The sequence below is a fragment of the Primulina huaijiensis genome, chromosome 10 (assembly GCF_012295235.1).
Source record: "Primulina huaijiensis isolate GDHJ02 chromosome 10, ASM1229523v2, whole genome shotgun sequence".
NCBI lineage: Eukaryota > Viridiplantae > Streptophyta > Magnoliopsida > Lamiales > Gesneriaceae > Primulina > Primulina huaijiensis.
In genome coordinates, this window is record NC_133315.1 from 5009639 (window position 1) to 5027874 (window position 18236).

The following is an 18236-nucleotide window of genomic DNA, read 5'->3' on the forward strand; positions in this document are numbered from 1 at the left end:
TTTCATGAATGACCCAAATAAGATATTCGTCTCACAAAATATGACCCATGTGACTGTCTCGCAGAATTTTTTTATATATATAAATTATCCGGTCATAATTTTATTGATATTAATTAATTAATAATTAATCATTGATAGACTTGGCTTTTAAGTAATCAGATAATATAAAATAATAAGTGTGTTTCTATCTCGAAGAAACCAAATACCTTGTTGAAGTTTTTTATTCACAAAAAATAAATAAATAAATAAAATAGAGATGTGAAGAAGCATTCAATACCCCAAAGTTAGAGTTCATGTTTATAGAGTCAGGATGTCTATAAATCCTTTGAAATCATAACAAGAATTTTTGTGCAATTTATATTATTTGATATTTGAATTTTAATAGAGATATTGGAATCAATATTAGGTTCTACTTATCAATTGGGAAATAAAGAAGAAAATATTGAGAATTATTGGTTAATAAACTAGTAGGATTCATGATATAGATATTGATAGAAATTATACATAATGGAGAGTCAAGTAAAATTAGACTTGTCAAATTGGGTCAGGTCCGTCGGGCCTATCTATAAAAATTGAGCGGGTTGGGTTGGCCCGACCAACTATAAAAATTGAGCGAGTTGGATTGATAAAATAGCAGCCCGTTTGGAGGCGGACCAAATGGGCTGAGCCCGTTTGGGTTGTGGATCAAGACGGGGCGTGCCTAAACGTGGCGGGTTGACCCGCAAAATTAGGGTAGAATTTTATATTTTTAAGTTTTATATAAAAATTAGAATAAGTCTCTTGTGCCTCCAACACTCTCTTATCTTGTTTCTTCCTTAATTTTCTCCTGCGCCTCGCCTCCGTCACTCACTCTGGTAAAATCTGAATCTATGTGCTTCTTTTTTTTCCGAAGATGTTATGTTCTCCTCCCTTTTCTGTAATAAATATAGGCTACATGAATAAAATTTACAGATAATTTACTGAATGACAAAGTTAAATTTTGGTTTAGGAATTTATTGATAATTTACCCTTAGAACAAATATATATAAAGAAATAAAAAGGAAGAAATTTACTTCGTGTCTTTTAGATGCAGACGATGATGAATGTGTAAATATTAAAACAATATCATCCCTAGAATGATCCAATGTTGTTGAAATTTTTGATGAAGAAACAGTGAAGGGAACTATTGTAGAAGATCAAGATTGAAGAAAATTTAATGATAATTGACTTTATAGTATTTGTTTAATTTCTTCATGTTTGGTTTAAGCACTTTCTTTTTTATGGATTATGTTGTATGCTTTCTTAATTTCTTATTTCAATGATTTTAAGTATTTTATGAAACTATTTGACTAAAATATATTTTTCTTTTACTTCAATACTGTTTAGCATTTTTTTTCTTAAAAAAAATAAGCGGGTCGACCCGCCTAACCCCCGCGACCCAAGGTGGGTTGGGCTGGGTTGGCCATTTAGAGGCCCGCCAAAATGGCGGGCTGGACCCCGCCTAATGGCGAGTTGCGACGGGTGGTGGGCTGGCCCGCCCCGCCAACCTGTTTTGACATGTATAAGTAAAATCGAACCTCTAGCACTCGTCTCTCATTGATTTTCTCCTAGTAATTTTTGTTTATCGTGGACTAAATTTCATAAAAGAAGAAATAGGAAAGAAAGTGAAATCATCACATTCACACGTATTCACTCGAAGTCTTCCTTTAAGTTGCTAGTCTCGGCTGAAGGTAATAATTATCTATTGCATTTTTTTATTATTAAGAAAAATGAAGTATGAAAAATCTTATTAAATAATATGCTTATATGGTTGGGTAAATTTAAGCTTTAAAATGATATAGTCTGGATTGATTCAAGATGCAAGCCTACTGTATATATATTATATATATGTACATGATAACATGTTAAATTATTTATTTTCAAAATATAATGCCACGTATATGACTTCAACTTTGCCTTTGAAACTTACTGGAATTGGAATCTTAAATCATGTAAATAAAGTTTAGAATATAATGACTATGATAATCAAGATTAGAGGTAATAAGCCACTACTGCAGTTTAATCTATTGGTTCCTTTGACTTTTAGATAATTTTGAGAAATAATAATGATATTATTATGCCTGAAGAATTTAATAAAGTTACATTTTGATTCTACATATAAAAATATTTATTTGTTTGAAACATATTATTCCAATTATGCTAATTTGAATGATTCAAGACTTATAACTAGTTAAGTTAAAAAAGTGATTTTTATAGGAAATATAAATTCTTATAACTATATTTTGTATATAAGTAACGTCGATACATGACACGACATTGCATTACATGTTGAGCCTTGATTCTATTGATGACCATTTTGATATCGTGTGTATGATCGAGGTAATTGTTGGGATGATACGGAGCTGCGACTAGCCCGAGAGATGTTGCAGGCCGATAAGGCGCAGTATGTCCGTAATCCCTGGCGAGCTAATCCGCACACGATAGTAGACTGGTGGAGGAGTGGTTACTATGATAGTGTAGCCGAGCCTTGCCTGTTGCTCGAGCTGTTGTTGTGCTGCATTTACTGATTGTGCAGTTATCGTCATTCCATTAACCCATGCATGTGTGTTTACCTGATCATGTATTATGAAACGTCTGCCCTTTTCATCGCTTAAGAGTACTAGAATTTTTTTTTAAAACCTCACATAGCATTCGGCCGAACCATAAAATTTCATAAAACCTCAGGCCGAGCCCATCTCCCTTGCGAGGCTGCTGTCACAACGTGACAGCAAGAATCTTGCACCAGCTCATTTCCTTTATTTAACAGCAGGTGTGGTGTGTGTGTATGACCTTAAGACATGTATAAACCTTACTTGATCATATCCTAACATCATGGCAGCCCCTTAACACGTATAGAACATGTTTTCGGATCAAAATCCATGGATTTCATACATGTATTAGCAATATTCCGAAAATAAATCAAAGAATTTCATGTTTTTCATGCACGCGATATTTAAAACGATACTACGATGTGATAGATGAGAAAAGGAAGAATTATGGCGTGCCTTTGCGTTATATACGCACGAAATATCGTTGACGTCGAAGAACGGAACAAGGAGACGAAGGCTAGGCGGTTTCCTTTGAAGCTATCACAAATTTCCCTTCAATATTTGAGTGTGTGGGCGTCGTGTATTGGGGGTGGGGGAAGAGTTTTCTGTTTTACAAATTGAGTGGCCGAGAGTTTACTTGAATTGTGTAGGGTTTTTTGTTTAATAAATACTTTAAATACTAATTAAACAACTAAATAGGCTTTAGGCCTTTTAAGCTTCAAAATTAAGCCCAATAGTCCTACTTAGGATTTAATAAAAATAATTACAAAGTTTTTGCTTAAATAGATTTGTGAATTTATTAGCCGGGTTGCCCGAAAGCTCGTATTTTATTTGAAAATCCAACACAGATAAAAATTACATCCCAGCGTATAAAATCACCTCAAAACCCCATATTTTCAAAAATGATAAAAAAAACAACACCTATAATTTAAATAATTAAAAACAATTATTTAATAAAAATATTTTACAATTTTTCAGCCCCCGGTCTCCGTTCCTTGATCGCAACTCGAATAACCTTTAAAAATATATTTTAAACATGTGAATATGCACAACGTAATTAATTTATGCAATTAAAACATTTAATTGAATTACACAATGAATTTAATAATTTGCGCATGTGGTTCGCGTGGACCTTAAAATTTTCGGGGCGTTACATATTACATCCACATATCATGCATTACGTTACATGGTGTTTTATTTGCTTTTATCATACTGGGTTATTACTCACCTCTCGGGGGCGATTACCGCTTTGTGTGTGGATGGTAATCAAGTAATCATGGCATTCATAGTTCTACTTAGTGAGGAAAGGAGTGAGACATTTACTCATGTGATTATGTACGTAAATGGGATTCGTATGCTGGTTGAAGAAATTACGTATGAGTTTCCTAGACTTCTAGTAGAAGAGAGTATGGAGCTGTCTGCGGCGTCCATTTCAGTGAGAGTGACTTGGTTATATATATAGTTATATATATAGTTACTCGTCACTTTTTGTTACTGAATCTCGACGAGATAAATCATTATGTTTAATTGTAATATGCTACAATATTTTGATATAATGTAAACTTTAGCTTATATTAATAATTATGTAATGTGAACCATGTCATAAATATAATGTCAAATTTTCCACTGTATTTGATATTCTAGTAATTATTCTCAAATATTGCATGATAATTACTAGTGAATGTCGAGAGCCTTACACAGCTTCCCAGAAATTTCAGGATTACGTAAGTGGATTTAGAAAGCAGTACACGATACATGGACAAACAATGATTATTTGTCCAGATGAGATTTTTTGGAGCTATACTTCTTGAGTACAACACCACACCCAACAAGTATTGAGTCACACGAAACCTTTCATTTTATCAAGCTAAGGAGTCCATATTCAAATATTCAAAAATCTATCAAAGATCCTTCAGTAGAAAAAACTCCTCTTGTTACTTCATTCACTGAAGATGACATATCTACCAGAAGGACATGGGGTATATGAGTCTGTCTTATAGAGATAGACAAAGTCAAGTTTCTGTTCAAATTTTATCAAAATTCTATAAATAGAACTTTTTTGTTAAACACTATAATGGGGAAAACAACAAATTTTGCAAAACACCTACTTGGAAAGAAACAAAATCTTTTGTGGAATAGCAAGCTACAGGGGAGCAAAGAAACTCGTCGAAAATTTTGTGATATAGCTCATGTGAAAAGATGGTTAGAAAATATCTGTCCAGAATGTCAAAATTAGAAGGAGCTAGAATTCGAGAAAGGTTTTTGGCCAAGATCTGACCGAAAGCATATTGCAGAAACAAGTCTAAATAGTGAAAAGACCACACAAGTCACGATTTTATTCGGGACTATGCAAAAGCAGAAGATTCTCTGACAAAGATAAATCAGACATGTGATCCAATCACTCTATTAGTTGAGGATGAGCCATCGCTAGAGACAATTTAACTAACAATTGGAAGATGGACCACTCATACACCCATAAAAACAAGCCACTAACTAGTGGTTGAAAAGACCACTCACAAGATGTTGTCGGCCACAACTAGCAGAATAATTCATAAGATTTGAAGTCTGAATTTCAAATCTACAAAGACTTTTATATATATCAAGACAGAATGAAGATGAAGACATAATTCAATATCTTCATTTTTCTCTCAAAATAAACTTGTAATAATTTTCTTTATTGTATGTGTGTTGTAATTCCGACTAGTATAGGTAGCTAAGCAAGTTCTTCCTTCTCTACAAGAAGTTATTATGTATTAATAAATAGTATATTCGAATAAAATAGATCAAGGCTTACTGCTCTCTTATGTATTATTTTCAAATTGAACAACTTTACTATACCTCATGTGGGAAACAAAATATGATTGTGCTAGGTGTTGTTGAAAGAATCTATGTCAAGAACCACCTGTTACGACTGTGTGATTGGACTGCGAGGAGCAGTCTATAAAATCCGGTAGATACAACCTGACGACACTCCGGTTAAATAGGTAAAATTTTGAATTTTTTATATGAAAGCATGATGAACCACATAAAAAAATCAATCATCTGAAACATGGTTTATAGGCTGAAAACTTTGTGTAGCTGTATGTTTTTTAGCTATATATCTTTAAGAATATGCTCAATAAATATAACAATGTCGTGTAACATAATTATCAAGATTGAAGATATTTTTGGAAAAATTTAAATGATTAAGGACCTCAAACAAACATTTGGAAGAATAAAGAGTAAAGAGGAAATTATGTTTAAGATAAAAAAAAATTATTAATAATTTGCCATATGTTTGATTGATAGTAGTTCACCAATTAATTATTTTTCATTTTAAATTATTTATTATCCAATAGACGGAGTCAATACGACAATATAAATAAAAAATTTGCGAGACATCGAAGAGAAAATTCCAGCGATTGTTCTCATAAGAACACCGGAGCTTGAATTTCTGTAACCCAATCCTGATCTGAAAATGAACGACGCTGATGTCTCCAAGCAGATCCAGCAGATGGTTCGATTTATCCGCCAGGAAGCGGAGGAGAAAGCTAACGAGATCTCCGTCTCCGCCGAAGAAGTATGCATTTTATTGTCAGATTCATTTTTTTCACTCGATTCCCCACGATTTTAGTTTTAATTGTTTTCTTTGGCAGGAATTCAATATTGAGAAGTTGCAGCTAGTGGAAGCTGAGAAGAAGAAAATCAGGCAGGAGTACGAGCGTAAGGAGAAGCAAGTTCAAGTCCGAAAGAAAATGTAATTTTGTTTTCCTGTTAGCTACTTTGGCCATTATTCTAATCTAATTTGGCGTATGTGTGTTACTGTCTTCTGAAACGGTGATGTTGGTCATTGGAGAGAAACAGAGAATGAAATTGGACATTGATTATTATATTTCTATTTCTCATGCTGATCCGACGAAATTATCATGTCTGAACTTATCCGGACTTTTCAAAAAATTATTTAATCTGTTGCTCAACCGTTGCATTTATACAAAAGTTATGCGTGGAATTTAGCTGTTGAACAAGTGATGCTCTTCTGAATTTGACGTGTTATAAGAACTTGTACATGCGTGTGAGTAAAATCCTTGTAAGCTAAAACTAGTGAATTTTCCAGTGAGTACTCGATGCAACTGAACACCTCTCGAATCAAGGTTCTTCAAGCTCAGGATGATTTGGTCAATTCCATGAAGGAGTCTGCTTCCAAGGAGCTACTGCAAGTGAGCAGCGACCAAAATAGTTATAAGAAACTCTTGAAGGATCTCATTGTTCAGGTTGTGAAAATTCAGTCATTATACTTATTATATGCGATGATTTATGACAGGGGTTGGAATTATATACGTCAAAAAATTTAGTGTGTACTATTGAAAAATCTGAACTTCATCTGCAGTTGTGGCAAATAGTATTGACTAGTTAAATTGTCTCTGTGGGATTTTTTTGTCCTCATTCCACGCCTAACTATTTCTACATTGAAGGGCATGCGTCAATTTTGCAGTAATTGCTAGTTCACGACTGTGATGGTGTTTGAATGGTCGCAAATTCTGCGTCCTGTGTGTTATTTGCAAGCGTAATTTGTTTCAGGCAAACAAACTGGAGGCCTTAATCGTTGCCAAATATTATTACTGAAAAGTGTAAACTATTTGTTTTTTAAAATTTCAGAGTTTGCTAAGGCTGAAAGAGCCATCTGTGTTGTTACGCTGTCGTAAAGACGACGCAAAGTTGGTGAACTCTGTCTTGAAAACTGCGAAGGAGGAGTATGCTGAGAAGGCCAAAGTTCATCCACCCGAGATTGTGGTTGATAATGTCAACCTTCCACCTGCTCCGTCCGATGATAATGCACATGGACCTTTCTGGTACTCTACTAACTCCTGTTTGTGCTTTCAAGTATATAAACTTGTGCACAAGTCCATTTTTTTTTTATTTCTAGAGTGAACTGTATATAAAACCAATCAAATCACGATGATTGTTTTTGCTTCATTCTTGAATAGATTCTGCTTTTGAAATAATTTCTCTGTCGAGATTAACTGTTTTTCCTTCATTTTTTTTTTCAGCTCTGGTGGTGTTGTATTGGCTTCTAGAGACGGAAAAATTGTGTTTGAGAATACTCTTGATGCTAGACTGGAGGTTGTATTTCGTAAGAAGCTACCAGAGGTACTCCATCTATTAACATCATCTTTTAACTGTATTCGATAACTCATCGTAACCAATGAATGGTACCTCATGCTAACTTGAATTTCTAGAAATGATTTATCCAACTCCAGCCCACATCTTCATACGTATTGTGGATTTTGAAGGTTTTTAGCCACTTTACAATTACCGCTATTTGTTTCTCTAATTACAGATTCGTAAGAGCCTCTTTGGACATACTGCAATGTGAATGAAGGGATACACTTCAAATCTTATGAAGCATGCATGGTTCAAGACTGACAATTTACCCTAGATTTTTTCATTTTCGAATCGTGTGAGCTTCGGTTTAATATTTCTTCAAGTTTTGAGCTTGAAGCCGCAACAAATCTTTATCTTCGGTAAAAATAAAAATAATAGCTCAATATCTGTTGCCTTGAGTTAATAATCAAACTTGGAAGCCGGTGTATTTAGTCTTTACTGTCAATGAAACAGGTTTACGTTGTTTCAAGACGTTCATTTTAATTTGTTGTGCATGGGAATGGATTTTGAGTTCATACACATTATATTTTCGCCCGATGCTCTCTCTGTATTAAATTACGATCTTATAGAAGCTTTGATTTCCTATTTAAATAAACAACTGACAAACATTTGAATAAGTTGGTAAGTTGCAATTTGCATTAGCAACATTTTACCAATAATGACTACCAACACAAAAATGCCGGGCCAAGGACATTTATACCATTTAAACTTGTCTTTTTTAGCACCACATATATTGCTAGAAAACATGCTACAAGCAAAATATAAGTTATACAACAATACGAAGATAAATGAAGCACCGCACATAATAAACAATAGCTGTACAGTCAGTCTTCCAGTATCTGCTGTCTCTCAAGCTCGATAATCTGTTCTGTCAATGAGCTATGGGTACCCTTCAATGTTTCATTGTTGTTCCGGCACTGGTGAAGCTGTTCCCTGAGACTTCGAACAAGCTCAGTTAGTCTTTGGATGTTCTTTTCCTGCGCTAAGATTATCTGCAGAAGGTGGATAAATTTATGTCACCAGAACGAGAAACTAATATCAAAGCCAACCCTCAGTGTTGTTATTATCAATGTCAAATGCACGGAAGGATTATTAAATGTGTCCAGTTTCAGCGACACCTTCACTCTACGGTAAAAAGGTGTTTAACAAATCTCATCATATCAATTATGAAATGAAATCCGAGTGAGTAAAGTTTTGAGTAAAAGAACAGTTTGGTGTTATGCTTTTAAAAGCAAATAGATAAAGTACAACAGTAGATTAAAAAACAGAGATCGCCGTCAAATATGTTTCCAGAAAGGGAAAAAAAAGAACCCATTAAATTTTGCCTCCAGTAGTCCGAATGCAACAAAAAAAAATCTTCAACTGTCAAATATAATTTCTCCAAAAATGTTAATTTTGTCCCAAGTCACCTTTCCTTGGGCTGCAGTTGTCTTTCCTTCCATTAATAAACCTTGATGTCCTGTATTTTTCTAATGTCATCCCCACACACCTAAAACACACATAGAAAGAAAGAAAAAACACACACAACACAAAAAATAAATGAAGTTCAAATTGATATTTCTTTACACAAAAATAGTTTTCAATTATTACTTAAAGCTTCCCCTCCAGTCCTGATACATCAACTATAATCAGGACAGAAATAATTCAAGAAATTTAGCAAAACAGAGGCTGTTTCCTTCAAGAAAACTCACACATCCACTAAATCTAACAGCACAAACATAATGATCCTTGAGGGCTATTCCAAATATAAACTTTCAAGAAGAAAACATATCAGCTAAAAGTCCTGGTACCACTCGGTCTCACCCTGTAAACCAATGTTTTCTACTGGTATGGAGTTTCTCAGAACCAGAGTGCTCCTGAGATAAAAAATGAGCTTAAACAAATCCATTTTTAGATCCAACCAGTAAATTCCTTGCAATCTGACAATATATGGCAGCGTAAGATGTTTACATTATCCACCAAATATTTTCATTCTAACTCTTCATGTAGTTTACATTTCACTTCTACTAAAAGGCACTGAAACTATGCAATCCTTCCTGTCAATGGGGAACAAGAGAGTAATGCCATTCATGGGTAGAATATGAGCAGCTCGGTTAAACCACTGCTTGATGCATTCCTTGTAGCTCCAACAATTCTCGGATTCAGCAAAATTTGGTAATTTCGACTGCACCAAACTCTCTTTGCAGGCTATCCAAAGACAATATGGCAAGGTTATGACGTCTTAAAAAACCAAATAAATAAGCTTATTACCAAACGTGAAGACTAAGCCCATGAGTTTATTATTCTAGGTCAGAACAAGTTGATAGAATCTCCTTTGTCTCGTCCCCATGTCCCCCTGTGTGGCAACATGAGGGCGAAAAAGGGAAAGAGATGGAAGAGGTTTCTCTCGCTTTTGGCTATTATTTAATTTAAATGAAAAAAACAGAAAAATGAAGTTCCCACTTGATCAAGAGCGAACTACGAGGTCAGATATCCAACTTCTTTTCATAATTAAATACCATTACTGAATAGGCGGATCTCACTGTGAAAGACCTATTATTGGATAATTCATGGATAGAGCCAAAGAGTGGTGTGAACCATACACGTTCTCAATAACATTGATTAAATGAAGTGGAAAGCTCCGGCGTACAGATAAGATCTCACCGTTTAAGAAATAACCATAAAAAAGATCGAACTCACTATTTCTTTAATCCACTTAATTAATATTTTTTTATTGACTCTATTTTTTTTTAACACCTAGCAAAAGAAAATTTATTATTTCTTTGGTATTTTGAGGTAACTACCTAAAAAAAGAAATAATCGTGGTTGGGAAGGTTATAGTAGCCAAAGCCATTCAAATATTTTTTTATACATTGGAAAAATCTGTTCGACTATTAATAGACCAAGAAAGGGAAAAGAATAACTTAAAGAAAGGAAATCAATTAGTTATTCATCGAAGTCTTATTCATTAAATGACCAGAATTAAAAGCGGATATATAGCTCGGAGCATAGAACAAAAATTCGTTTATTTGCATCAAGCTTGTGGGAAGCTCATTCAAGACTTACTCGAACTATTACTCAGCATAAAATAAGAGCTTTAGTTTCGTTTCATCGGGATAGGGATAAGCAAAAGAGAAATTATCGTCGTTTACGGATCACTCGGATAAATGCAGTAATTCGACAAACGCGAGTATCCTATAGTTGTAGTAATTAATACATGATCTATCGTAAAATACTAGCACAAAAAACCATATCAAATAAGAATTGTCTTTATCTGATTTCCAATGAAATAAGAAGAAAAGAAGTANAGAAATAAGAAGAAAAGAAGTAGATTGGAAAGAATACACCGGAAAANGAAAAGCATACAACGGAAAACTTAAACGAAGTTCCTCGAAGAATGAACTCCGGAATGGGAAAAAGAAGGGATGACGTCGTAATTAACAAGAGAATATGTTTGTTAAAGTAGTCAAAATGAAAGAACACGTTTAACATAAAAAAATATTTTTCTGATTCAGTTTTTTTTTACAACATGCAATAATAAAATATGGATTCTCCTATTTTTCGAACAAAACATCATTCTGGGTTTTAGTTAGGATTGGAATTCTGATTCAAGTGACCAAAGAATAAGTCTATTTATTTCTTACTCTAAGACTAGTAGTTCTAGCGGTCGGCTCGATTCTTTCAGATTGTTTCTCATTGTTGAGAAAAAGGTATCAAAGATAAAATATGAGCTTGTTTTATAGCAATAATAACTAATAGTTGTTTTTTCAAGGTCAATCTATTCACTCGCCTAAATAATATTTTTCCTTGTTCACTGACAAATCGACTAATTAAGTTCATGAATTGGGGGCAAACGCTAACCAGCAGATAGCAACCCATATTACCTAAATGATATTTTTTTCCCGTATTTCAAATCCTTCGTATCATGTCCAATAAATTATTATGTGTTCTTTTAATGGTTTCAGTATTTGCAGGATTATTAACATTACCTTTTTTAGATAATGTTAATAAATTCCAAAATCCATTTCATCGTCCAGTAGCGACAACCGTCTTTTTTATCGATACTGCAGTCGCTCTTTGGTTGGGTAATCTCTTCCAAATACTTCAATTGTGCTACATATTGAAAACCTCTTTTTTTGGTAAATCAACTGCAAATTTCGTTCTAGAATGCCCAAATCTATTTTACATCTTCTAGGTTAACGTCACCGCCCACCTCAATCATCCAAATTAAAACACAAATCAATTACAAACTCCTTTTCAATGGCCTTCACCATCGAGTTCTCATCCTTTGCCACATCCCAACCACCCCTCAACAACCCACTTGATAATTCATACACTCGCACGATGCTTGGATGACTCGCCAACACATACGCTAAACCAACTCGTGGGCACATTCTCCAGCTCGAAGGCAAATTAAGTATTCCTATAAAGGATTCCCAATCTATTACTGAATTCATGCAGGAAATCAAATCCATGTCGATGCTCCCACCCTTATGAAAGTTCAAGTTGACATGGATGATCTCGTAATCAAGATCCTTAGTGGTTTCGATGACAATAATAAAGAACTAGGCAACACTATTCAAGCTGGCGAAACAGCAATCTCCTTCGATGAATTGCACGAAAAACTTCTCAACCTTGAAGCGCAGTTGGCTTTAAAGACAAACTCACCTTCTCCTTCTCATGTGAGTGCTTTCCCTGCAGTTCGACCACCACAACAGCCATCACGCGGTTCATAGTCATTCTGGACAACACCCCAACATCAACCAGCGGCCCTCGGCTCCAACCTGGACACCCCGTTCTTCATTCCCACCCACCAACCAAGGATTTAAGACATATCTTGGTCGATGCCAACTCTGCCACCACGCTGGGCATTCTGCCAAACGATGTCCATCCTTCAAATACATGCCATGGTCTCCTGTGATGCAGTCACCTCATCCTTCACCACGGCCTGCATATACTTCGCTGAGCGTGCACACCGCGACACATCCATCAGCCTCTCCAACACCAACTGAATGGCTTCTTGACTCTGGAGCATCACATCATGTGACAATTGATCTTGCCAACCTGCGACTCCACCCTCTCCATATGCTGGTTTGGATGATGTTGTTATCGGTAACGGTACTGGCTTGGTTATTTTTCATGTTGGCTCTCTTACTTTTTCATCATTTGCTTAACTAACGTGCTCTGTGTTCCTACCAGGACCAAAAACTTTATTTCTGTTTCTCAGCTGAGTGCCACTAATGATGTTTATGTTGTTTTCACCTCTTCAAATTTTCAGGTGAAGGATAGTCGCACCGGGGTCATTCGTTTGCAAGGACCACGTAAGAATGGAGATATGTTTGGCCGGTCACTGCTACATTGAAGGACTCACCACATGTCTTCTCATCTGTCTCTGTCCCACTATCTATTTGGCATTCGCGTCTCGGTCACCCTTCCAGTAAAATTTTTAGTCATTTAGTCCCTTCTCATGTGCTCGGAATGTCATCCCATGACTTATTAAATTTCTCTTATAATTCATGCAAAATAAATAAAAGTGACAAACTCCAATTTTATGATTCAACTCTTACGTCTTCCACGCCGTTAGAGTTAATTTTTCCTGATGGTTGGACTTCACCGGTAGCTTCTCTTTGATGGTTTTAAATATTATGTAGTGTCGGTTGATCATTTTACCAAATATATTTTGTTATATCCATTAAGACAAAAAAAATAATGTGCTTGATGCGTTTTTTAAATTCAAAACTCTTGTCAAAAACTTTTTCCGTACAAAAGTTATCAATCTTTATACTGCCAGATTCTTTGATCGCCCACCTAATCTTCAAAACTTCGTGTCTTTGGATGTCTATGCTACTCATGGTTGCGTCCTTATAACTCCCACAAACTTCACCCCAAATCACGTCCCTGTGTGTTCCTTGGTTATTCTCTTACCCAAAGTGCCTACATCTACAACGACCACTCCTCTAAATTATTTCTCTCTCGACATGTCGAGTTTGTCGAAAGCGTATTTCCCCTTTCCACCTTTCTCCAAATTATTTGTCTTTCAACTCAACATGTATGAAGATGTCTACATGGCTCAACCATCAAGATTTATTGATCGTAATTTTCCCAATTATGTGTAACAATTAAAGAAAGCTACGTATGGTCTCAAATTGGCACCCGTGCTTGGTTTCTGGAACTTCGACGATATTTGCCTGATCATGGTTTTGTTAGTACTCAATCAAACTCCTCCTTATTTATACTTTGGCAAGACACATTCACCACATAACTTCTGGTTTATGTTGATAACCTAATTTTGATTGGCAGCGATGAGACCGGCATGTCTCAAACTATTACTCAATTGGCTGCCCGTTACTCCATCAAAGATCTTGAACCACTCTCCTAAGTGTCTATTCAACCAAATGGGCTTCTTCTTTCTCAGAGGAAATATATTAGTGATCTCCCAGATCAGCACAATATGACATCTTTGAAGCCTGTTCTAACACCACTAGTTGTTGGTTCTGCACTCTCTCTTTATGATGGGTCTCCAAGAGTTTCGTCAGGTGGTCGGTAGCCTTCAGTATCTTCTTATCACTAGTCCAGCTGTTGCATTTGTCGTGCATAAGCTCTCATTTTATGCATGTTCCGACTGAACAACATTGGGGTGCAGTCAAACGACTCTTACGCTACCTCAACAGCACTCGAGACATCGGTATCTGACTTTGTGCTAGCTCTTCCCTGTCCTTACATTGCATTTCTGATGCTGACTGAGCTGGCGATATAGATGACGGCACATCCACCGGGACCTATATTGTGTTTTTGGGCCCCAATCCATTTGTCTGGAGCTCAAAGAAGCAATGTTCTGTTGCTCGATATTCTACTGAAGCGGAGTATCGAGTCGTTGTTGCGGCTGCGGCTGTCGTTAAAGTCCAATGGGTTGATTCACTCCTTACCAAGCTACATGTGTCTCTTCCTTCCACACCAGTGATATACAATGACCATATTGGTGCTACCTATTTATGTGCTAACCCGGTCTTCCACTCTCACTTGAAGCGTATTGCGATTGACTATCATTTTGTCCGCGACTTAGTTCAGCGTTCAATACTTCGTGTATCTCATGTCTCTTCTGCAGACCAACTTGCTGATTCTCTCGCCAAATCTCTCTAGCCGCGAATTCTTGACTTCATGATCAAGATTGGTGTTTCTTCGAGTACGTACACAGTGAATTTTTGTAATATTGTGAAAAAAATACACATTACAACTACTTGGCTTGGAAAATTATGTGCAAAAATAACATTGCATGTATAACAATGGAACAATTACACCACAAACAATCCTTTGGTAATGTATTATTTAATTTTGATTTGATTGATTTCTTTCCTTTTTGCTTAGGATTCTTGGTTGTCTTTTCTGTGTACGTAGGTGCACTCATGAGATTGAATAAAATACACAATTATTTCCCTAAAACCTCTTCACCACATTAAAACAAACTCAAAAGGTGCCACAATATAAAGAACTCGACAAACTACCATACATACACAAACACATCACACACCACATTTATGGAGATGCAATGTATGATTTACAATAGTTGAATATCCGTACGCATTGAAATTCGAAACACAAGACACTTGAAATTCTAAAAGAGATACAAGACAGATATCACAGGGAAAAAACAAGGGAAAACTATAAACAGCTTTTATGGTAGATGAATCACATTCAGCTTCAAGCCACTGAATATCCACATTGCCACAAATACACAACTTGATTCACATAGAAACACATTCACACCTAAAACACTAAAATATTTAAATTGGTGTGCTGCTTTGAGGAATATACAAATGACAGATTCACATGATTGACTAATCAATAAGACAACAAAGCCAACAGTATAATCCATTAACACTGGCTATGGATTGCTAAATGAGATGCCAATAGATTAGAATAAGACAACAATTACCTTCTCTTTGATGCTCTCTTCCCTTTTTGAAATTTGTTCCTGCTTATGAGAATCCCTCGAATTCATATCCACATCGCTCATCAACTGTTGCCTCCATTCAAATTGCGAGGTAATGATCAACACCAGCAACAGAAAAACAAGTAGCATCGGCCTCGACATATTATCTACCTCCTCCACAAAACCTAAAAGAGGAAAAGTAAAGGAAATTAACATTAAATTAGCACAAGTTACACATTTTGAGAAATGATGATCAAACAAAATCCAATGAATGCATGGAGACCTAGAACACAAAAACCAGTAACAGGAAAGATAAATTCAAGAAGGATTCTCATCCTCTCCACACCAAATACCTACAATGTTTGCTAGTACTTTATCTATCTTGAAATATAGCTTTCGCCCACTTAAAAGTCTTAATTTACTTGGTTATTATAAATTGCCACGGTCAGGCCCCTCAACACAAAACATGCTGGTTCCATCCTTATATACTTTACTTTATACCTGAAACAGAAAACAATACAAACAACAAAAAAATATAGATTTCTCGAGTATATCAGGCATGGAAGAATTACAACACAGGATTTAATTTCGTATGTTTTGGCACTCCGAAACCAAATTGCCCATTTTCTAATTTCTTGCCTATTTTCCTTGTTATCTTCTTAAATTACTCACAAATTTCAGAGACAAAGACGAAAACTAACAATTCCCCAGTTTCTCGCTATTTTCAAGCTCAAAATCTTTAAAAATGAAAAAAGGTCGGTCAAAATTGAGACTTTTTGCGTAGAAAAACATAACATTAATCGATTGCGGAACCCGGAGAAATAACTTACAGATCAGAGTCGATCGTTAAACCGAACAGCATCAAGGCGAATGAAAATCTGGCAATAGTTACTGGGAAAACTGTGGGTCGGAGGTAAATTGAACCGAGTTCGGCGACTGTTGGTTGGAAAGGAAGAGCGCTATTGAACCTCTCCAACTATTCCCATTTGACTGAATAGCAAGTGATCGTTCACTGAAATTTGATTATGACTAATTCTCCATTTCAAGAAGATATGAATTACGGATACAACCATGGATTTGACTGCTTTCAATATCAACCTTAAACAATATTTTTTTGGGTAAATTGAGGTAAAATCTTGCTGCCAATGTTTGGCTTAGAATTGAGTACATATGTAATATAATTTGTAATTTGATACCTACAACATAATAAAAATAGTTTTAACTTTCTTTTTTTTTTTTTTATTATACATACTCAACATAATAAAAATAGTTTTAACTTCCTTTTTTTTATTATAGCATACTCGAGAGAGGAGGATCGAATCCGGAGAGAAAAACCAATTAATCTGACAGGTGAGACCACTGTGAAGCTAACTTTACAATTTTAGAATTTTTCTCTTTTATTACTTACATATTTATTAAATATAAATCTTCCACCCATTTATTCATTAATTGTATGCTCCATCAAGCAATTTCATCGGCCCCTTCCCCAAGATCATCCATCGTCTCATCCATAGACCATAGTATTCTATTTTGGCATCAAAAAATGCAATTTAATGTCAAGTTCAGCAGTGTAAGATGGTTGGCATTCTTTTTTTTCTTAATTTTGAAAGACACAACTCAAAAATCGAATATACCTGAACGATTTTGAATGTGAAATTGTTGAAATATGAAGTTTCTATTTTGAGTTCATACTTCTAGTTTGAGTAAGTTTTTCACGGATCGTGTCTTTTATGTGTTTGATTATTTTGAATTTATGCTTCAAGTTTAGCTATGTTTTTCAAATGGTATGCCTTTCAAGTGTTTGATGATTTTCTTTAGTTGTCACAAGCAAATCTGACCATATAATTTTTATGTTTTTTACTTTTTTTATTTTTATTTTTTTGCTTCTCAACTGATTTAAGTTCTTCACAATTTTTTGGTGGCTTTTGATGGTGTCATTTGTGAAGTAAAAAATATAATACATAAATTGATTCAAAGAGTACATAATTCAAGTATACAAATAATTGATTTTACCCCCTAAATACTCATATCCAATTATTTGAGGATGCCAAAGTATATATTTTGAAGTTACTATTGAATGGTCTTTGATGATGACTTTCATAAAGTTAAAAATATGATACCTAAATTAAAACGTCACTTACCTTTTCACTTTAAAATCCTACTAAATTTTTTTTATAAACTTCGAACAATTCAATTAAAAATCATCCAACATTTCAAAATCCTAAATGCATAAAAATTCATAATCGTCAACCACCAAATTCATACGTCAACATTTTAAAAATAATCCAAAATTGAACTTCAAAATCAAGCATAAATCTCTAAATAGAAAATCCTCCAAATCTTTTCGTAAACTTTAAATACTAAATAAGTAAATGCGGAAAATCAATGTCCCTCGGGAGTGCACTGACAGACTCGATTCAATCAAGCGTCAGTGCCTCCCTCAATCTCATCCTCATTTCCAACCATCCAAACATAGTGAGTCTAATGACTCAGCACGTTCTAACCATGAGTAACAAATAATACATATACATACACATGCATAGAATCATACTTTTATTAAAATAACTAACATAAATTTGTAAGCATAAATAAATTATAAATTATTAAATTGAAAAACT

The 18236-nt window shown here is 35.0% G+C and overlaps 2 protein-coding genes across 3 annotated transcripts; one reads left to right on the top strand and one right to left on the bottom strand.

Moving 5' to 3' along the window:
- Window positions 1–5916: 5916 nt before the first annotated feature.
- On the top strand, window positions 5917–8239 carry LOC140986124 (V-type proton ATPase subunit E-like). Its single transcript, XM_073454138.1, has 6 exons — window positions 5917–6126; window positions 6203–6303; window positions 6661–6817; window positions 7203–7396; window positions 7595–7694; window positions 7885–8239. The coding sequence occupies exons 1-6, from the start codon at window positions 6025–6027 to the stop codon at window positions 7918–7920; spliced, it is 690 nt and encodes a 229-aa protein (XP_073310239.1). The 5' UTR covers window positions 5917–6024; the 3' UTR covers window positions 7921–8239.
- LOC140986125 (uncharacterized) lies at window positions 7935–16739 on the bottom strand. Of its 2 annotated transcripts, none has more exons than XM_073454139.1 (3): window positions 16449–16684; window positions 15622–15803; window positions 7935–8701 (listed from the first exon to the last, which is right to left on the bottom strand). In XM_073454139.1, the coding sequence occupies exons 2-3, from the start codon at window positions 15778–15780 to the stop codon at window positions 8534–8536; spliced, it is 327 nt and encodes a 108-aa protein (XP_073310240.1). In that variant the 5' UTR covers window positions 15781–15803; window positions 16449–16684; the 3' UTR covers window positions 7935–8533. The 2 variants fall into 2 exon arrangements, with proteins under 2 accessions (XP_073310240.1, XP_073310241.1); XM_073454140.1 differs by lacking the exon at window positions 7935–8701 and adding an exon at window positions 9605–9896 and having other exon boundaries at window positions 16449–16739.
- Window positions 16740–18236: the final 1497 nt, after the last annotated feature.

Excerpts from the sequence above, each read along its gene's own strand:
- LOC140986124 (XM_073454138.1), top strand. The coding sequence starts at position 6,025 with ATGAACGACGCTGATGTCTCCAAGCAGATCCAGCAGATGGTTCGATTT. Across the intron at positions 6,304-6,660 it reads GTTCAAGTCCGAAAGAAAAT|TGAGTACTCGATGCAACTGA; the intron begins GTAATTTTGTTT and ends TGAATTTTCCAG. Across the intron at positions 7,397-7,594 it reads AATGCACATGGACCTTTCTG|CTCTGGTGGTGTTGTATTGG; the intron begins GTACTCTACTAA and ends TTTTTTTTTCAG.
- LOC140986125 (XM_073454139.1), bottom strand. The coding sequence starts at position 15,780 with ATGTCGAGGCCGATGCTACTTGTTTTTCTGTTGCTGGTGTTGATCATT. Across the intron at positions 8,702-15,621 it reads AAGAGAGCATCAAAGAGAAG|ATAATCTTAGCGCAGGAAAA; the intron begins GTAATTGTTGTC and ends CACCTTCTGCAG.